General features: G+C 35.7%; 1 protein-coding gene across 1 annotated transcript in view; it reads right to left on the minus strand.

Moving 5' to 3' along the window:
* Window positions 1-981: 981 nt before the first annotated feature.
* The window catches only part of RAB21 (RAB21, member RAS oncogene family), a 31,388-nt gene continuing 10,872 nt past the window's right edge, over window positions 982-21,497 (minus strand). Inside the window, exons 2-7 of the mRNA XM_060165310.1 lie at window positions 18,700-18,759; window positions 17,622-17,729; window positions 14,339-14,402; window positions 7,955-8,009; window positions 7,359-7,447; window positions 982-4,631 (exon numbers count right to left, since the gene is read on the minus strand). Of these exons, the coding sequence (XP_060021293.1) occupies window positions 4,489-4,631; window positions 7,359-7,447; window positions 7,955-8,009; window positions 14,339-14,402; window positions 17,622-17,729; window positions 18,700-18,759 (519 nt within the window). The 3' untranslated portion in view covers window positions 982-4,488. The remainder of the gene's footprint in view (window positions 4,632-7,358; window positions 7,448-7,954; window positions 8,010-14,338; window positions 14,403-17,621; window positions 17,730-18,699; window positions 18,760-21,497) is intronic.

The following is a 21,497-nucleotide window of genomic DNA, read 5'->3' on the forward strand; positions in this document are numbered from 1 at the left end:
CTTTAACCCTGCTGTCCCTCACCTTTCTCTCATTGCTCTACATAAGTTCAAATTTAAGGAAATCATATTAGCTTTTTCTTGAGTATCTGATGATAAATGATTCAGTTGCCAGGAAGTATCAAAATCAAAGTGAGAACTGATTCAGTGGGAATAAAGGTCATTTAAGTAGGCAGGCTCATCCTTTGGCTTTAATGCAATGTACTTGGAAATATGTGCAGTATTCTGGAGAGGACAAGATGCTTTAAGATAAGATTCTTTCTGGGTGGGCCATGTAACATGCCATGTTCATTATCTACTGCAGAAAGGTTAACACTCAAAAGCACACTCAGCTTCCTTAGAAAACAGATGATATATAAATCCCAGATAGCCCAAGCAGTGCTAAAGATCTATCAAAGTGATATTTGTTTAGAAGCAAAGTACTTTTGCTTAAAATTGGAAACTCTTAAGAGTATTTCTAAATTTTTCTCATTACATATGATTAATACTAAAATACTTACATTTAGGAAAGTTTGCTCAGAATTGTAATTAGTTTTTTTGAAAAGGGAAAAGCCATCCAAGTCAGACGTAGGTGTAGCATGAATTTTAGTCCACAACACCAAATATATTCCTCTGTTTGGTTGATAAAAAACTACAGAACAGCAACTTACTAGAATCAATGCCTACTATAAAATCAAATAAATGTGTTATGTTCAATGAATCCCAGCTTTTAATTATTAAAATCTAGGTAATGCATTTTATAATTTAGAAAAGAATACTTAAGGATCTACTTAGTCTCTATATCTTTAGAAATTACTGTAAGGCTCTTGCTGGTCATTACTATCTAAACCCTTTTCTAGAAGATCTCAACATTTTAAATGGTCACAAATTATGTATTCCCTCTTTGTCACACTAAAAAGACTGAAAACTATAATGGCAAACAGAAGTCAAAAGATAAATTTCAAAAGTCAAAGGCACAAGTCAAACCCTTCTAGACATAAGTGGTAATTATAAATGTAAGTTATATTATCTGAAAATAATATAAGATCAATGATCTAGACCCCTGGTAGCATTTATAATATAGAAAATTGCAAATTATGTATTAAAAGAAATAAACAGTATAACAATTCATTTTTTTAATGTTCTAAATATTTGGCACAATGCATAACTTGCCTTATTTAGAAACCATCTGATAAAAGTAATGTAGTATTTAAAATGATTTTAAAAATTGTCAGGTTGTAGAATTTCCTATCTACCTTTCATTCTATTTCTTACTACCCTCCTTGTCTATTTCTCAAATTTTACTTTTTCTTACTGAAAATCTAAAAATGAAATATCATTCTTCTGTTATTTTAATGCCAAATAAAAAGTAATCACTAATAATATATGGCTAATATTTTTTATAAGATTTCAATTTAGCTGTAACAGCCACAGCTTTAGGCTATTTTCAGGAGATAACCCCAGAAGAAAAGAAATTCAAACACTCATATTTCATATGGTAATGTGATGCTTGTTTCTTTTCAGATTACTGTTTACCCCAAAATTGTTGCAATATATTTAAAAACAATAATCTTCCTCTATAATCACAATGTAAAACAAGAAGCAGAATACGCATCATTACAGAAACAGTGATTGTATACTTTAAATATTCAGATACCTTCCTAATGACTACTTAAACCAATTTTTAATTATATATACGAAGAGTATACACTTACTAGTTGAAAAATATATTGGTTCTATCTACCTACTACTTTTAATACACAACACGATAACTTGTGTCTTCTTCCTAATAGCACAATTATAAGGACAGGAACACAAAAGATAGGTATTAGAAAGGTGAAGAAAGTATCAGAAAAACTTCCTCAGCCTTGGTTTATCATTTATCTTTCCTTTGTATACATGCTGCAATTGATTGGTCCTCTTTCATTACCCTTTCACCCTATTCCTATCTAAAGACCTTCTAGGCTTCAGAGCAAGGTCAGGTATACATATTATCTATTGTTGCTACTGAATTAGTTTAAATTACAGGTTAAAAAAGAAGAATGAAATGCTTAAGGTGAAGAAGGGTACATAGAGGGCTTCCCTGGTGGTGCAGTGGTCGAGAGTCCACCTGCCCATGCAGGGGACGCGGGTTCGTGCCCCGGTCCATGAGATCCCACATGCTGCGGAGCGGCTGGGCCCGTGAGCCATGGCCGCTGAGCCTGCGCGTCCGGAGCCTGTGCTTCGCAATGGGAGAGACCACAACAGTGAGAGGCCTGCGTACCGCAAAGAAAAAGAAAGGTACACAGAAACCAAAGAAGAGTAAAGAAAAAATAAATAAATAAAACAAAACATCGAGAGTGGTTGTACCATATCAATAATTATCTGGCAACTCTGGAGCAGAGGTTTCTATCTGGACTTTTATATCATTAATATAGGGTCAAAAATCGAGAGTACAACTCTCCAATTATCAGGCTTTATGATTTTATTTTTTGGAATAAAGCTCAATTTCATGTCTAATTAGTTTTAAAAACATACTTCACTCCAATGGAGAAGAGATTCTTTCCCATCTACATCTACAACAGTAGAAATGACAAGGCTTTCTTTACTACCACTGAAAGAACCAGGAGGGCAAAAACAATTTTTTCTTTTATCTGTACTCATGATTTCCCCTGCCTCCCTCCACCTCCTGCATAAACAGTAACTTCACAGGAAACCAAGAGACTACACAGACAATTTTAGCTTATCTTCCTGAAGACTCTTTCCACTCCGCCCTCCCTAAACACACACAGTGGAGAAGCAGTGTGTTGAGTTTGACAAGGACAATAATTAAGGAAGGTAAAATGAGGCCTTATAGAATACTTAATACTAAGTTAAAATTCTAATATCATAACATCAAGGTGTCAATTTATTCAACTTTAACCCATCTGGGAAAGTTACTTCTTTAGTAACTATAACCTCATTATATTCTTTTAATTGTTCATGCTAACAACTTTATTGTATACTACTGCATCTTATAAGAAGTAAATCCAGGGACCATTCCATTTTATCTTAGACATAACATTTACTAGTTTTCCAAGCATGACAGAAATGGAAAAATATATATATTAGCACAAGAACAATTTGTTAATTTCCACAATTTGTGTTCCTTCTATGAGCAGTGCCTGATTCTATTCTATCAGTCCTATGCTTAAAGAAAGAAAGAAAAAAAAAACTTAATGAGAGACTAATTTACAAAGTATACAAGAATATAATTTTATAATAAATCTTTCCAGTGTTCGCTATAACTTCATTACATGAAATGTTTCCCTTCAAAGAAACTCAGAAGGATAGCTCTTATAAAATGAAACAAAGCTTTCTGTGTTCATCTCTGGCAAGCAGTGACCAGAAACAGCTTGCTCACAAAGGATCTAAAAGTGCTGCCTGTGGAGGAGAAGCTACCACTAACATGCTGTATGAATGAGTCTTGGTGAGTGGCTACTATCTGGGACTTCTTCCTCTCTTCTCCTACCAATGAGTCCATCTCACATAAAGCCTAAGAGAAAACTAAAGCCTTGCAGCAGTGAAACTCAGCATGCTCCACTCAAATACTTCTAAGGTAACCATTCTAAAGCAAAATGAGCAGAAGTCATCTCTTTTATCCAAACAAAAAACCCAGAAAACAAAAAACAAACAAAAAAACCCCCCACAAAAGAACAAAAAAAACCCCACCCAAACCAAAAGGCAAATGCTGTCGCTCAATCATTAGATGGATTTACAGAGGCAAAAAATGTGACAACAGCAATAATTCAAGTAAAGTATATGAGAAAATTTAAACACGCCACTTTCAAGTTAAGACAAAAGTGAAGGGGAGCTATGATCAGAGTCAAAAAGCTTAGACATTATCACCAAATGTTAATTCACTTTACAGTCATCAATGAGACTACTGTATATATTTTTGCACCTTGCGCTTGTAAAAGCAGATAAAATATTTAATATGTAATTTACAATGTATTTTATCAGCTCAGCATACAGGATGAATATAGATTATATCAAAGTGTAGTAGACAGTTAGGGGCCTGTGCAAACCCTGCAAAAATAGTACTTCAGGTATCTGCTAATTTTAAAAAAAAGAAAAACAGTTTGCTGTTTAGAAGTGATACAATTCAAACTACCACAAAATACAAAGGACTGCAAAAATGTATACCGTTCCAACAACATATATAAGTTATTAAATAAAGATTTGATTTAAAAGAATATAAATGAAGCCTTTAAGTAGGTCTTTTCTACATGCATATTACTCCTTGTTAAAGAAAAAAAATATGTAAAAAGGCCATTGGTAACTGCTTTGTTAACATGTGTAGAAAATGCCAATTCTCTGGTCACGAACCCCACTAAGTTTAGCACTTAAGGTCTCTGCAGTGTTATAAACGTAATTTAAAATACTGTTAACTCTCTAATTCCATTGGTAAAATAATGTGACTTGGAATATGGCAGTCTTTGTGTTGAGGGCAAGGATCCACAGTTTGTTATTTTATTCCTTAGGGGTGAACAGTTATCCAGAAGAACAGCACCCTCCGCCACCGCTCTGGGCTTGAGGTTCATCATCAATAATTTGTACACCTCGCCTTGCAGCTCCTGGTTGACTGGAGCCATTGCCTTTTGCCCTTTCATCCACTTGTGCCGTTTCTATCATCCCTAAGAGAGGGAGAAAGCAGAAATTATTTAGGACCACAATTGGCGTTTTCTGTTTCTATAATTTCAGTTTACCACCATGATAGCTATTTCTGACTTTCAACCAACAAGGAAACTAGATAAAATTAATAGCAAGCGTACTTGTCCAGTTGTATAACAGCCACAGTGACATCACCAAAGAAAAAAAGGTTTTGATTTAAACAGATGACTGTATACAAGTGTCATCCTTAAGATTTTCCAATTATACTTAGAAATACGTCAAAGAAGGTCAAATTGTTCCAAGTACAAGCAATATTTAGGGTATAAGATTTATTCTTCAGTAAGTCATGTAAACTTTTAACCAAATAACATTTGAAAGAACAAAAGAGTTTAAGATGAAAGAGGAAGAACAAAGCTGGAGGACTCACACTATCTGATTTAAAGATACAGTAGAAGTTACTCGAATGATGACAGTGAGATACTGGTGATTGTGTGGTCCAGCACAATCTTTTCAAGAGATAGTACTGGAACTGGACATTTACGTGTAAAAAATAAAAGTTCAATCTATACTTCCCACCATATGTGAAAATTAACAAAAAATTAATTACAGTCTTAAATGTAAAACAAATTTCTAGAAGAAAACACAGGAGGAAATCTCTGTAGAAGAAAATCTTTATGACTTTGAGTTACCAAAGGTTTCTCATGTAAGACAAAAAACATGACTCATACAGAAAACCTGATAAATCAGACCTCATTAAAATTTAGAACTTCAGCTCTTTGAGAGACAGTTAAGAAAAATGAGAATATAAGACACAGACTAGGAGTAAATAGTTGCAAAATACATATCTGAAAAGATGAGGAAAGAAAAGAGAGTCCTTAACACAGAATAAGGTTTCTTAAACTTGGGTCCAGAGATTGCTCTTGAACAATGGTTTCCAAATTGAGGTATACGGGATAATCCACTGAGGTAAAATTAGAAAAACTTCAATTTATTTTTCCTTAACCTTTCAAAATTTCTTTTTTTTAATGTATATTTTACAATATGGAAAATCATAAGTACTTATACATGTTCTATAATTTTTAAAATAAATGTATAGACAATATTCAATTCTTTTATATAAAGATATGATATATAACATTTATAAGCCACTGATCTAGAACCTCAGTACTCAAAGTATGGTCTGAGTACTAGTGTCATTACCGCTTGGGTGTCTGTTAGTAAAGAGAAGCTCAGGCCCACATCAGACCCATTTTATCAAATTATGCATTTTAACAAGATCTCCTAGTGACTGATATGTACAGCAGTGGTTCTCAAATTTTAGTATGCATCAGAATCATAATGAGGGATTAAAACACAGATTCTGGGCACCACCTCCAGAGATTCTGATTCAGTAGGTTTGGGGTAAGGCCCAAGAATTTGCACTTCTAACATACTCTCAAGTGATGCTAATGCTGCTGATTGCAGGACCACATTTAGAGAATTAACACTCTAGAAGAATTATGAATGATCTTCAGGCTTACATAAAACTGAAATTTACTTCAAAGTTTGTATATATGTACATTTTTTTAGAGCAAAAAACCATCATTCTGAGGTCTATACCTATAAGGAATATAATTTGACAAAATCATTTCAATCCATTATTCTATAGACTAGGGTTTTCCTAAGTATAGTATACATTCTATTGGTGATATGAGAAATGACTTTCAGATTGTATATAATAAACATTTTCCTTTCTCTTTTTTTAATATGGAAAAGCTCAAACATATATAAAAGTAGAAAGAAGAGCATAATGAAAATCTGTATGTCCACCACACAATTTCATCCATACTTGGCAATCATCCCTACCATTATTTTAAATCAAATCCCAGATACATAATTTTATTCATAGATTATTTTAATATGATTTCTAAAAGATAAAAACATTTTAAAAAATAATTCTTTTTTTAAGCATAACCACTACACAATAACCACGCCTAAAAAAATTTACAATAATTTCTTAATATCAATATCCGGTGAGTGTTCATATAGTCTCAATTGTTTCACAAATGTTCTTTTTCACTAGTTTGTCAAATTAGGATCCAAATAAGGTCCATCCACTGCAAAAGGTTGTTACAACTCTTAAATCTGTTTTATTCTGTCCATTCCCCTTCCATTTTTATTTTTAATAGTAATGCATATATTTTAATATGTATTTAGCAAATACTACACATAAGATTTCATAGCCATTGATTACTACTTGAAATAGGGCTAAAGAAGGTATTTAAGCTTCAAAAAATGAGTTAAAGATACTAAGTAAATAATAATACTGGTCGATGCAACAAATCATCAATATGGTCAAAATGGAAACTGTAAAACATCACCCCAGGGGCTTCCCTGGTGGCGCAGTGGTTAAGACTCTGCCTGCCAATGCAGGGGACACGGGTTCGAGCCCTGGTCCCAGAAGATCCCACATGCCACGGAGCAACTAAGCCTGTGCGCCACAACTACTGATCCTGTGCTCTAGAGCCCGCAAGCCACAACTACTGAAGCCCGCGCACCTAGAACCCGTGCTCCACAACAAGAGAAGCCACCGCAATGAGAAGCCCGTGCACTGCAATGAAGAGTAGCCCCCACCCAACGCAACTAGAGAAAGCCCGCGCGCAGCAATGAAGACCCAATGCAGCCAAAAATAAATAAATTAAATAAATAAATTAAAAACAAACAATCACTCCGAAATATTACCAATATTTTAAAAAGAGCCATATACCTACTTTTACAAAGGTCAAGAAAAAGTTCCTCAATTCCTTTGTTCTGTTTGGCTGAAGTATGATAATGTTTCGCTCCCACAGATTCTGCATACCTTAAAAAAAAGTAACATCAGTAATTGAAGTAAAAATATGTTTCATGTTTTTGTCATGACTGCCATTTGAACTTTTTTTTACAATAGCAATTTTAGTGACTTATTACTAATTAACCCAGGTTTAGTGAAATTAAGATTATATACCATTTGACGTTTCTATATATTGAATCAACTTTTAAATAAGAATAAAACAAGACTTTTATTCTAAGTTAATCTGCAACCCAAATACTTCAGTTTTTGTGACTCACTGACTATTTGGCCATGACGGTTTTCTTTTGCATCACTCTTAATACTTTTTACTGAAACCAGAAAGAGAAGTGAAAGTGAAATAACTTTAAATGTCACCAAAAGCCAGAAATTGCCAGTGTAAACTCGCTTCACTGAATCCACTAGCTCAATCTATATTAAGAGGTTTGAGTAATAACTAAATGGTAAAGTACATTGTGCAAAGAGGAAGACTTCTTACAGAGAGTGACTGAAGGAAGGAAGAGAAGGGATAACACTTACGATTCTGCTTCTTGAATGGAAACATGTCTCTCCTTCTCCAAGTCTATTTTATTACCTAATTTGAAAATGTAAATGCCAGTCTTTAATATTGATTCATTTTTATAATGAAATTAAGCCAATTCTAAATATACAATTGCCATTTTAATCATCTGGAAAAATAATACAAATCCCCACCCACCAGACTTCTAAATGTCCTTCTAAATGTCCTGAAACTGTAAGGTTTCAGGACATTTGGATATGAGGGCTGATCATGACTGTCAAGGTGAATGCCTCAACCTCCCTCAAATGGCTCAATGCACATCCCTCCTGAAGCTGCAGCCTCTGTCAGAGAAAATAACTTTTCCAAAGAGATAAGCACTATTTTTGATTTAGGGTATAAATGGGACTAAGATTCACTAGGGAATCCTAAGGATAAACCTATGAGTCTTAGCCAAGTGTAAATGGTCCCCAATCAATAATTATGGTTCATGAAAATATATTAGGCTAGCCTCTTGGATCCTAAGAATATTTTGGTTTTCTCGATGATATTAACTGGTTAAAGAAAGCATTAAAATATATGGCTTTTGAAGTACTTCACCACTGCAGGGGAAGAAACTACATTTGTTTTAAAAACATGAGACAACTGAGTATATGAACATCATGCAGATTTTAAATTACTGAAAATAAGTTTAGCTCTCCTTAAACAATGGAACCAAACTGAGATTATGCCATAAAGCCACCAGAACAAAAGTGTAGGAACTGCAAAATGCAGATTCCTTATTATATACACAGTAGAGATTAAGGTAAGTAGGCTGGACAGAGTGCTAAAGGCAATGGAAATAACATACAGAAAAGGGGAAAAATACCCTAAGAAAGGACACTTTAAACAAATATTTTCATTTCTTCTATTATGACCTATAGGGGTAAAAAAGGAAACCTTGTAAATAAGGTCATTTTTTCTCAGGACCTTAGGGAGTCTAGAAGACAATTTCAGATAAAGTATTGAAGTAAGCACCCAATGAAAGATGCGATGCTTAGAACTGAGAGGTACAAGCCCAGAGGTTCTGTATATGAAGACCGCAAATAATCTGAGCACCTAATTACGTGCAGCTTTAAGCAATGATCTGACACCATAGCCTAAGGTTGAGGGAGGGAAGCAGACATTACTAAAGCTCAGCTGGTACTAACAAATTCAGTAATAAACTCTTCCTTCTTTGAACAGTTATCAGCCTATCTCAGCAAGAAGACACATATCAGTTCTGATTTCCCACATTATACTTTATCAATAAAATTTTAATTTGCTAAATATTACAACCAATATATCCAACGGTCACCAGTGGAATAAGTTGTTTCATGCTATGAAGAATGCACAAAGCACCACCTAGTGGCAGGCAGCTCCAACAAATGGAGGCACAAGATTCTGCCACTGTAAAAAGGTAAAACAGCCTCCTACAGATCAAAGGAGACTTTTGTTGCAATTAACTAAAACCCTATGAGTTGGTTTGTTAGAGTTTTAATGTCTCTTTTTTAAAAATCCACCATAATTACCAACATCTATTTTTAAAAACTGAGGATAGGGAAAGTAGACAATCACCTTGTTGCCTCACATGAATATTTGGGGAAAATTATTGACACTGCTTTATTATTTAACAGCATTTTAAACTTAACTAAACTTTAATAAAGCCAGTATTTTTTTGTTTTTTAATCTTTTGGCCATGCCACACGGCTTGCGGGATCTTAGTTCCCCAGCCACGGATTGAACCCAGGCCACGGCAATGAAAGCGCCAAGTCCTAAACAATGGACTGCCAGGGAGTTCCCTAAAACCAGTTATTATTAAAATGGCTAACTATTTTAATAACATAATTAATATTTTAAACAAAAAAAAAATCCCTCTACTAAATAACTACTATTTCTTTGAACAATTAAGTGCTCATAATGGATTAACAGCACAGACGAAGTCACAAAACTGCCTGTCAGTGACTGACACCTTTCCAAAGTTCAAGACCTTTTTAGCTATGTTCTTTTAAAAGCAAGAGAGCTAAAGCTTGTGGTTGAGGCTCATATCTGTTTCAATACTACTGTGCAGCCACATTGGGAACTTTCTAATAGGCTTACAACACCTGAAAATAAGAATAACCACCAAAGTAAGCACCTACTTGAAAGTATAGTACAATAAAGGCTAGGGGGGAAAGCTGACGGAAGCTATAGGAGAGGAAAAGGCTATCCTGCTAAGAATACTAAAAATTTTATCTTCTTTAAAAATACCTATTTGAATTAAGAACACGGAAGGGATACACCCATTGCTAAGGGCAGACGGCCTAATAGCAATAAAGAGCTAGAACTTTATTTTGCTTAGACTGGATGTTGTGTGGCCTAGTGGAAAGAAATTTTTAAATCTGATAAAACTTGTTTTTAAGTCCTGGCTCATTTCAAAACTATAAGATTTGGGGCAAATTACTTAACCCCTTAGTCTCACTTTGTACAAATGTAGCTAATAAACTTTGCAAGGTTAATGTGAAAATAAGATATATGTAAAAAGTCTAGCACATAGGATGTGTTCAATAGAGTATTTTTCAGCCATCACAGTGAATGATCAAATGGAAAATGACAGTGAATGATCAAATGGAAAATCAATACTGTTATGAGAGAATTAAACTCATGATAATTAACACATTTCCTACCACAACCCTGGCTGGCTTCGGAAATCCCTTAACCACCACTCCCCCAATTTAGTTCGGTTTGCTTCTGTGCTATCACAGCACACCCCCAACCCCTTGATAGCATGTATCATAATGTACAATAAGAGCTTGTTTTTCTGTCTCACCCTACATGATAAGCTCTGGGGAGACAAGGACCATATCTATTTTTTAACTTATTCACTACATTATTCTCAAAGCCTGGTACATAGCCAGCAATATACATTATTGGTTAAGTATATGGGCTTGAAGTAGCAGACAGACCCAAATGAAAATCCCAGGTCTATCTCTATATACTATGTAGTTTGGGAAGTATCAAGCTCTCTAAGTCCATTTTCTCATGTGTAAAATGGAAATGGCAACAATGCCTTCTTGCCGTGTTGTCAGGAGGCTTAAATGAAATAAGTGTGTAGTTCTTAGAATACTTAGAATACTTAGAATACCATTTATTGGCACTCAATAAATGGTAGCTATTATTAATAATAAATATTTGTTTAACAAACATACAAATATTAAGGACAGACTAGAAACAAAATACTCTATTAAACAGAGCAACCACAGCCAAGAGTGCTGATCAATGGATTAACTAAAACTAGAGGGAAAAGTCTATTAGTAGAGTTCTCTCTTCCTGCTTTACACATTATCAGTGATTTAGATAAGGACCTAGAAGGTTCAGCATCTAATTTACACATGAAAAAGCTAGTAGATTATATATCAAACATAAACATTCAGAAACCTATGACAAGTTGAAATTCCTACACTTAGGTTTAAATAATTTAGTTATGTAGGAAGATGGGGAAAGCCTGACAGAAGACCAATACTTATAAAAAAGGAATTCTGATTTTTGTTAACTATAATCTACGTAAAAGAGAAATTGAGTTGACATGACTGCTAAAAAGTATATCCAATCTTGGGCAATGCTGGTAGAAGGACAGTAAGAAGATTTAAAAAAAGAGAGAGCTATAGTATGCATTGAGTCAACAATGTTTGGATTCTAGTATTCATTTCAAGTGTAGGAGACACACTGATACACCGAAATGAACCTAGGAAAAAATAATCAGGATGATGAGGATGTCTGAAAGTTAGCCCAAACAGTTGAAAACTTAGGGAAGATTTTAGGTGAACCATCCAAGTAGGCTTCAAATGTTTGAAGGACTGTCTTGCGTAAAGGGAAAGGAACAAATATTTGTCATATGCCTACTCTGTACCAAGTGTTTTCCAAATCATTATTTAGTCTTCATCACAATGCTATGAGGTAGTATTATTTTGAAGTTAGTTTTAAAACAGGAGAGAAAATAAACACTGAACATATATAGAATGAAATGAAAATCAAGACGTGGAAAAAATTATGCAGATATCCATCAACAGCAGAAGGATAAACTGTGGAATATTCATAGAATTAAGTATTAGATAGCAAAGAGAGTAAAATGAAGTACAACTATATACAAGAACATAGAGGAATCTTGTAAACATAATGTAAAGCCAAAACAACAGACAAAATAGCTCCCATACACACATGATCCTATTTTCTGAAATTCAGAACACAACCAGTCCCTTCAGTAAAAAGTCAGGATTATGTCTGGGGTGAGGAGAAAGCAACTGGGGTAGTGTTGGGATGAGAAAGGAGCACAGAAAAAAAAAAGAAAAAAAAGAAAGGGGGCTTCTAATGTACTGGTGGGGCTTCTAATGTACTGGTTACACAGATATGGTAACTTCGTGAAATTTTCCTTTTGTGGTAAATGGGCTCTCAAAATTCTTCCAACTCTGAATTACAAATAGAATTCCATGTCACACTTGCCAACGGAAAAGGGAGAGTGAGAGCCTTTTATACTTTATACCAAACATTAATAAACATTATATAACATGAAATGAGACGTATCTAACCCTACTTGGGGGCAGTAAGCTACCAGTTTCAATATTACTAAACCTTCTAAGAATATGAACATGAAGAATACAAAGTTTAAGTTAATTATCCTAAGTTTATTCACCCAGCTAATTTTTTTTTTTTTTTGGCCATGCTGCGAGGCTTGTGGGATCCTTGGTCCCGGTAGCAGAGATTGAACCCGTGCCCCCCTGCAGTGGAAGTGCTTAGCACTAACCACTGGACCACCAGGGAATTCCCACCCAGCTAATTTTTTAAATGTTACTTTGTAACCTTGGTCAAGTAACAAGTTCTTGAGGCTTCTTTGACTTTCCTTTTTTCTTTCTTTTTTTTTTTTAAAGATTTTTTTGATGTGGACCATTTTAAAGCCTTTACTGAATTTGTTACAATATTGCCTCTATTTTATGTTTTGGTTTTTTGGCCCCAAGGCATGTGGGATCTTAGCTCCCCAACCAGGGAGGAACCCACAGCCCCTGCATTGGAAGGCAAAGTCTTAACCACTGGACTGCCAGGTAAATCCCTTCTTTGACTTTCTTAAGAATATGTTAGCTATGTTACTTAGAATGTGTTACTTCCTTCCTCTCTTCTGAGAGATAACCAGAATCCCAAATCATCAAATCTTTAGTCATTCACCTACTATGACCACTTCCACTCCCAGTAAGTCCAATATACCAGACAGACAAAAGCAGGCCAAACTTACCAATGACTAGCTGCAGCTTTGGTCCCAAACTCCTATGTGGTCTATGACTCCAGTGTTCTTGTTTGAAATATTCCCATCATCTAGCCTAACATCTAGCATCTAGACTAAAAAGCAGGCCAGATCAGCTCCTGTTCCTCTCCCAAAACTTGCACCCTGATCTGGACCTGTAAAGTTTACCAATCTAATGGTGACAAAATGTAAGAAATGTAAACTCAGGTTAAAACAAAAAAATTCTTAAGGCTAAAAGCAGAATTTGCCCACGGTGACTACTCCATTCTATGTCCTCCACTAAAACTACCCTGGTTTCTCCCAAGCCATTTATCAGTTACATAAAAAGGAAGAGAGAAAACAACCTGAGGCTATTCATAAGGATTAATATCATAAGCAGAGGAGTCTGAATGACTCAATTTGAATCCCATCTCTGATAGTTGCATGATATTAAGCAAGTTATTAAGTACGTATCTCCAGGGCTCAGCTTCCTCTACAAAACCCTCATAGGGTTGTGAAGATTACATGAGATAATGTCCACTGAGTACACAGCATAGTGTCTGGAACACTTTACTGACCAATAATTAGCTGTTATATCATAGAAATAATACTCTAAAGAAAAAGGAAACCAAAGAGAAATGCCAGAAGTCCAAGAGTGAATTCTAGAGTTGTTTTACTTTACCTCTTAAGATATTTTTCCAGTCTAGTATATCATGATCTACTTATATCTTTGGAGTCACATTTATTCTTAACTCAAAAATGGGTATAGTTAAATATACAGAACAAGAACACAGCTTAAGTCATTGATTTTAATTATATTGTAAAGTAGTTGCTGAACTCTTCTTTTCTAAAATAATCTTATGATGAAAAACCAAGGGTCAAGTTGAAGCAAGGCTGGGGGACTTGATGCCCTACATGTTTAGGGCTTCCCACTTGCTCCCCAAAGGCATTCCTTGAAGTACAGATGTCTGAACCTCCTGAAAGATCACTTCCAAATCCCAAATTATACTAAAATATTAAATACTAAAATACCACTCTTCTTTTTTCATGTAACTTTAAAATGAAAATTACTGATTTACTATTCTTTAATAAAGTGTTAAGGAAACAAAGGACATTTTTAAAAAGTAATGATGCTTACCAACTATACATAAACAGATTTCATTTCCCAACATTTTCCGTAATTCTTTGACCCAGTTTTTAACCTGTGTACACAAAAGAGTAAATATTAAAACAAATCCTGTAACAATGACTACCATTACAACACTCCAAAACTCAACACTGTCAAAATACCTCAAAACTTTGTCAAACAGTCCATGTGTTTAGTTGTTACTAGGAATGATTCACTGTAGGATCATTTATATCGCAAACCACACACACAGACAAACATCCAATGGAAAGATTTCTCTCTATATCTACACATAAGAATAAACACAAGCATCTCTAATTACAGACTTTCATAACTGCCCATAAATCCAAGCAAAGCTGTTCACCAAAGCAAAAGCATGTCAATTCCAGCCTCTGATAATAGATGCTTATAGAGAATCACTTTGGACTTAAGAAAACATGGGCTTAATTAAAAATCTTTTGTAACCCAACTGGGTCACAAATAGAGGGCATAGGAGCTTCTGTGTCACACATTTAAAGGAAAACAAAATGTATATAGGTACCAAAAAGAGTAAAATAAAATTTCATCCTTTGGCGTAGGATAGGTTTCTTCAAGTTCAGCGCTACTGATATTTTGGCTCAGATAGTTCTTTGTTGTGAGGGACTGTCCTGTGCAATGTATGATGCTTAGCAGTATCCCTGGCTTCCTACCCACTAGATACCAGTTCCATCCTCCAGGTGCGACAATCAAAGATGTCTCTAGACATTGCTGCCCCCTGGTGGAGAGCCCCTGATGCACAATGACTCCAGTGGCAAACTGATTCTTCACTACGGATGGAGCAGAGCAGCAAGCACCGTGGGGAGTAAACTGAAATTAGGTTTTTTTGGGTTTTTTTTAATGCTGGGCTTCCTTCCTTCCTTTCTTTCTTTCCCTCTCTCTCTCTTTTGCTGTGTCGGGTCTCAGTTGTGGCACACAGGCTCTTTGTTGCAGTGCGTGGGCTGTCTAGTTGTGGTGCGTGGGCTCCAGAGTGTGCGGGCTCAGTAGTTACAGCGCTCGGGCTTAGCTGCCCCGCGGCATGTGGGATCTTAGTTCCCTGACCAGGGACTGAACCCACGTCCCCTGCATTAAAAGGTGGATTCTTAACCACTGGACCACCAGGCAAGTCCCTGAAATTAAGCAATCTTTTGAACTCATGATTTTAAATATATTGATTACCATAAAACAGGATAAAGAACCAACTTGGGATACCTACTTTCATTTTTGTGTAATGGAATTTAGTACATATGTAATCAAATGACACAGAACTTATATACCTTCCTAAAAAAATACATACACATCTACAAATAACAAAAATTACATTAGATATGTGTGATAAGCATTTACTGTGCATATGTTCCTATGCACAAAGTAACAGTTTCACACGCCTATTCTCTGCAAGAATGCAAAGGAACTGTAGTAAACACAAAATCTGTATAAAAACAAAGGTAATCAACAATTTATAATAGCACTGAACTACACTTTTCTCAGTACAGTCCCATCTTTTTGTTTCACTCACATATATGTATAACATGTTCAGAGAAGCATTTAACTTCCACCCTTAGTTGATTTCATATAAGAAAAATCTGACAGTACTGGTATAAAATGTACATCCTCATCACTTCAAAGGAAACATGCCAGAATCCAATTATGTTATTACCCTACTCCCTGTACATATAGTATCAAGACCTACTAAATCTAACCAATTTTTAAAAAATTTGTTATTCACCTGCAATCAGATCCCCCTCCACAGGCATCCTATTCATTACCCCCATACACTCTGTAATGAGTTAAAGATGGTCACCAATTCTTTGCCAAGAGTATTTCCTCTCTCTTTGACTCTGGGCTAGCCTTGTAACTTGCTTTGACCAAGAGAATGTGGCAGAACTAATGCCATGCCAATTCCAGACTAAAGCCTTAGGAAGGTCAGGCAGCTACACTCTTGGGATCCAGCTGTCACATAAGAAGCTTTGGCTGGAATATGGAATAATGAGAGCATGTGGAGAGAGTACTGGAGAATGAGACACCAAATGGAGTGAGAGGCCATGTGGAGGAAAACCAGGCCCTCTTGGATCCAGGTTCCCACCCAGTCAAACCCCCAGTTCAATGCAGCTGCATGACTGACTCCACTGACACCACATGGAGCAGAGGACTTGCCCAGTCAACCCTTAAAACACCACGAGAAATAATATTTCATTGTTTTAAGTCACCAAATTTTGGGGGTTTTGTTATACAGCCAGAGACAACTAGTTACTTTTCAACCTAATAGACTCCACCTTCTTTTAAGCAATAAAATACTTAAATCATTTCTTTTTATGCCAAAAAGGCAGGGAGGGATAACAAACAGCACCCCACATATATATCTTTATTTTAAATGTCATTAAATCTGAAAGCTACCTATTGCTTCATTTTTCTACTCCTTGGACTAAGTTTTTCCACATGGCATTAATAATCCAAGGGCTAACTTGTACATCTGCTTCATCAGTTAAATACTAGGAAATAAAATAAAAATAAAAAACTAAAAAGGCAAGTAATTTCAACAAGTACAAACCTGTAACTCAAGGCAAGAAAAGTCTCTACCTTGGAAATTACCCCCTTTAGTTAAACATCCTTGACAAAGTTATTCCAAGAAGGGCTTTCAAAGAAAAGGTCAAATAAGTAACTAGTCACAATCCTAATTGTGATGAGAATTCAGAGGTAAGTTTAATGGTCACTCATTTTTGGTCCCAAACAACTATAAAAATTCTTTATTTTTGGTGAATGTTTAAAGAGGGGTTAAAAAAAATGGAGGAGCTTTAAAATGAACACTACCTAGATTGTCCTTTTAAAATTTATATTATATCCTCCAGGAAATTTAGTGAGAAGAAAGAGCTTAAACTTGATTTAGTTCTTCGTTTTCCTCCCCACAATTATGGAACCTGCCCATGCATCCATACCAAGTTATCAGGTGGCCAGTGTGTATGGAACCAAAAAATGTATGTGATTTTTCTTTAATAGGGAGAAAAAAAGCCTCTATATTTTTCTGAAGCTTTACTTCAGATTATTTCCCTTTCCTAATATCTGAGAAAGCCATGTAATAAACTATTAATAAATGATATCCATATTGTTAACATGAATTAAATACTCCATTAAAAAAAATGAGTGGTCATCATTTATGCACAAACTATACTTTACCTTTAAAGCCAAGGCTAATCACATTAGTAAACAAAAGATGTTAATGCAGACTTGAAAAAATCAGTGTTGTTCTATTAAGTCATCTACCCATAAGTAAACAGAATACCTTCTGAAACGAATCTTCATCTGTTATATCATAAACTAAAATAGCTCCATTTGAATCTCTGTAGTAAATTGGACCCAATGCATGGAATCTCTCTTGACCTGCTGTATCCTAAATAAAGCAATAAACTCTTATTAGATCAGAAGAAAAAATACATCTGTTATTGTAACTACAGTGAACTTTTAATTGGAAAGTGGGGTATAAATTTATAGATAACCCCAAAACACTGTTAAAAGAAACAAAACAGGTTACAAATAAAATTTTTAAGTCAAGTTATAATCAGTATTTAATGTTTTACTGTTATATAAAGATTACTTCTCCCCTCCCCAACCTTCCTCTTCCTCAGCAATCTTCCCACCCTCACTAAAAAACCATTTCAGTTGCCAAAGGGTCAGAATGGGCCACAATGGCATTATAAGCCAGGAACAGGCCTTGCACTAAATTTAGGTTCTCCCCAGAGAGAGGAGACAAGGAGAAAGAGCATGCACCAGGACCACCTGCCAACAGGTACACTACTGCACTATCCTTGCCCTACTCTCCACTGGCCATTCCCTTGGAGGATTAGAATATGGAGATGGGGGAAAAAAGGCCAGGCAGGCTGTCCACCCCTTTCTCTGACATGGAATCCCTCTGAGTTGACCCTTCTCCAGCTAAAATGTTATGATAGAACTATTCATGTATACAATTGTATGCAAGATAAAATTCTTAGCCAGATTTTAGAAAAAAAATGTTTATTTAAAAAAGGTTTTGGGGCTTCCCTGGTGGCGCAGTGGTTGAGAGTCCGCCTGCCGATGCAGGGGATGTGGGTTTGTGCCCCAGTCCGGGAAGATCCCACATGCCGTGGAGCGGCTGGGCCCGTGAGCCATGGCCGCTGAGCCTGCGCATCCGGAGCCTGTGCTCCGCAACGGGAGAGGCCACAACAGTGAGAGGCCCGCGTACCGCAAAAAAAAAAAAAAAAAAGTTTTTGGCTAAACTTCAGTTAACTAAAATAAATCCAGAAAATTTTGAGCCAATTAGTTATGAGAGAACCAGGAATAGGTACTCTAGGCCTTCACTCATACAGTTGAAAATGTTAACTTACCCATATAGCAAGATTTACTCTTTTCCCACCAATATTTAACTTCTTTGTTAAGAATGATGCCTAAGAAAAGAGAGATATACATTAAACAATGTTTCACATAAAATAACATTTTTTATTTCCAAAGCTACAGATGAATGAATCATATCAATATGAAATAAGTTATCTGGGAAAAAAAGTAATCGCTGAGTTTTTATTAATGATTAAACATTATTTCCACTGAAGACAGAACATTATTTTTACTCTAAGAAAAAGATATTTTGTTTTATGAATACAAGTTACGAAAAGTACAAAAAAATGGGTAAATATGTTTTCTTAGTTTTTCTTCATTACAGCATTTTCTTCGCATTTAATTTGATGCCACCTACCTACTCATTATAGAAAGTGTCTAAGAGACTTCTAAGATGAGATAAAAGAAATGTTTACTGATAGTTAACTGTATGAATACCATTATTATTGGAAATTTTCCTGCAATTATTTTATAATTCAATTATTTAAACTATATCTAATAATTGCCCTAGGAACTAATGTCACAGAAATGAAAGGAAATGGTTCCAGCTTTCAAGGAGCTTATAGTCCACTGCAGAAACTAAAATATAAAGAGAATTAAAATACCATGTGATAATCGTTAAAATGGACGGTCTTGCCAAGTATACTACAGGAAAATACTGAGGAAGGAAGTGTAAAGCCTGCTTGGATAAGTCACAGAAGGCTTCAGAAAGAAGGTAATGATCTCCCCTTTAGGAGAAGTAGTAGGAGAAAGAAGGTAATGATCTCCCCTTTAGGAGTAGTGGGGGTTTTTCCTGACAGATGGGTGAAGCCACCGAAGCCTGAAACACATAACTCCCCACCCTATGGGAAACTCCCAAGTTGGTCTGGTGGACGCTAGAGATGAGACTACAAAGATAGGCAAAGGTTGAATTAATCGAAAAAAAAGTCCTGACTCCATATCTAAGCCTATGGACTTTACGTTGTGGGTCTCAATAAAACGTGTTCCAAGACACTAGACAAGTTTTTTGTTTTTTAATGTATACTACAGTCAGGTATATTTGGGGACTGCTGTATATTGCTCTATATCCCCTTTGTGCATTCACAGTACCTATTAGCACACTAAAATTCTGCCAAAAGGAAGGCTCACTAACTGCATTTATACAAGCATTTCCCAAACTCATTTGACTTCTTTTTCCCTAAAAAAACACCTAACTCATCCAAAGGAGTGTTAGGAAATAATACTGTTGACAATGGATAATCAATGAAGGGTTTCTAAGCAGTGAGGACATATAAGATCTATATTTTAAGAGAATGAATACGATAGGAAGAAAGAACAGGACTAGACCTGGAAGACAGGAGTCTATTTTAAAGTTGGAAAGAAAAACATAAGGGGCCTGAACTAAGTGCATGAGGATAGAAAAGAGAAAAATGAATCAAGTAATTGAAGAGGGAATATAATCAGAAAACAGAGTCAGTTGACCTGTTTAAAAAAGGAACAAAGAGCCAACTTCAAAGCTATGCAAAGACAGTCACATTTAAGTGTATATATATAGAAGAAAGTGCAGAGATGGAAAGTAAAACAGATAAAAGGCTAGGATGGTGAATTATTACTGAAGGAGAAGGAACCTAGATTTCAGGAAGGACTTTATGCTGTATGTATACCAAGGAAAATTAAAACTAAGAAAAGGCCACCAGATTTAGTGATTAACTAAGGAATCTACAGAGACACAAATGGCAGAGCTGAGATCAAATCCAGCAATGTCTGCCTTCAAAGCCCAAGCTACACTCAAGATATTTTATTAAATAAAACACAGGTTAGGGGCCTTCCCTGGTGGCGCAGTGGTTAAGAATCCGCCTGCTAATGCAGGGGACACGGGTTCGAGCCCTGGTCCAGGAAAATCCCACATGCCGCGAAGCAACTAAGCCCGTGCGCTACAGCTACTGAGCCTGCGCTCTAGAGCCCGTGAGCCACAACTACTGAAGCCCACGTGCCACAACTACTGAAGCCCGCGTGCCTAAAGCATGTGCTCCCCAACAAGAGAAGCCACCCAATGAGAAGCCCATGCACCGCAACGAGGAGTAGCCCCCGCTCACGGCAACTAGAGAAAGCCCGCGTGCAATGAAGACCCAACGCAGCCAAAAAATAAGTAAATAAATAGAATAAATACATTTGTTTTTTTAAAAAAACAAAACACAGGTTATATAGAAAAGGGTATGAAATAAATTCAATGACAAAGAAATAACTTGGAATATGAGAAGACCAAATACATGTTACGACAATAAATATGAATAAAGGACTATTTCCCACTCATAGCATAAGGGCGAAGAATATAAACTTTGAAGCAAAACTTTGGATTTGAATCTTAGCTTTGCCACTTATTAGCTGTATAACTTATCTGAATTCAACTATTTGTTCTGTTTCAATATCAATGTTATATAAAGAAACTCAAAACCTAACTCCTATCCTAATATTTAATAGGTAAGTAAACTTAAATGCCTCCCTCTCTTCTTTCAAACATATTTAAACTGATCTTCCCTCCAAAATCAGCTTTCCATTCCAACATTAGTATTTTGATCATATTCTCCAAGTCACTGAGGTTTAGAATCTTAGGAATATCATCACTGAATATTCTTCCTCCCCTGTCATCCCATATTCTAAAAAAACCTACCAAGCCTTGCTTTTATATTTCCTCTGGAGTTCTATGACTACCAGTCTCGTATTATGTCATAATATAAATACCTTTGGTCTCACCTCACACTCTGGTTCTCTGGTCTACATGTTAAATTATCTTCCCAAAGCCTCCATGATT

The sequence above is a fragment of the Lagenorhynchus albirostris genome, chromosome 11, assembly GCF_949774975.1.
Source record: "Lagenorhynchus albirostris chromosome 11, mLagAlb1.1, whole genome shotgun sequence".
NCBI lineage: Eukaryota > Metazoa > Chordata > Mammalia > Artiodactyla > Delphinidae > Lagenorhynchus > Lagenorhynchus albirostris.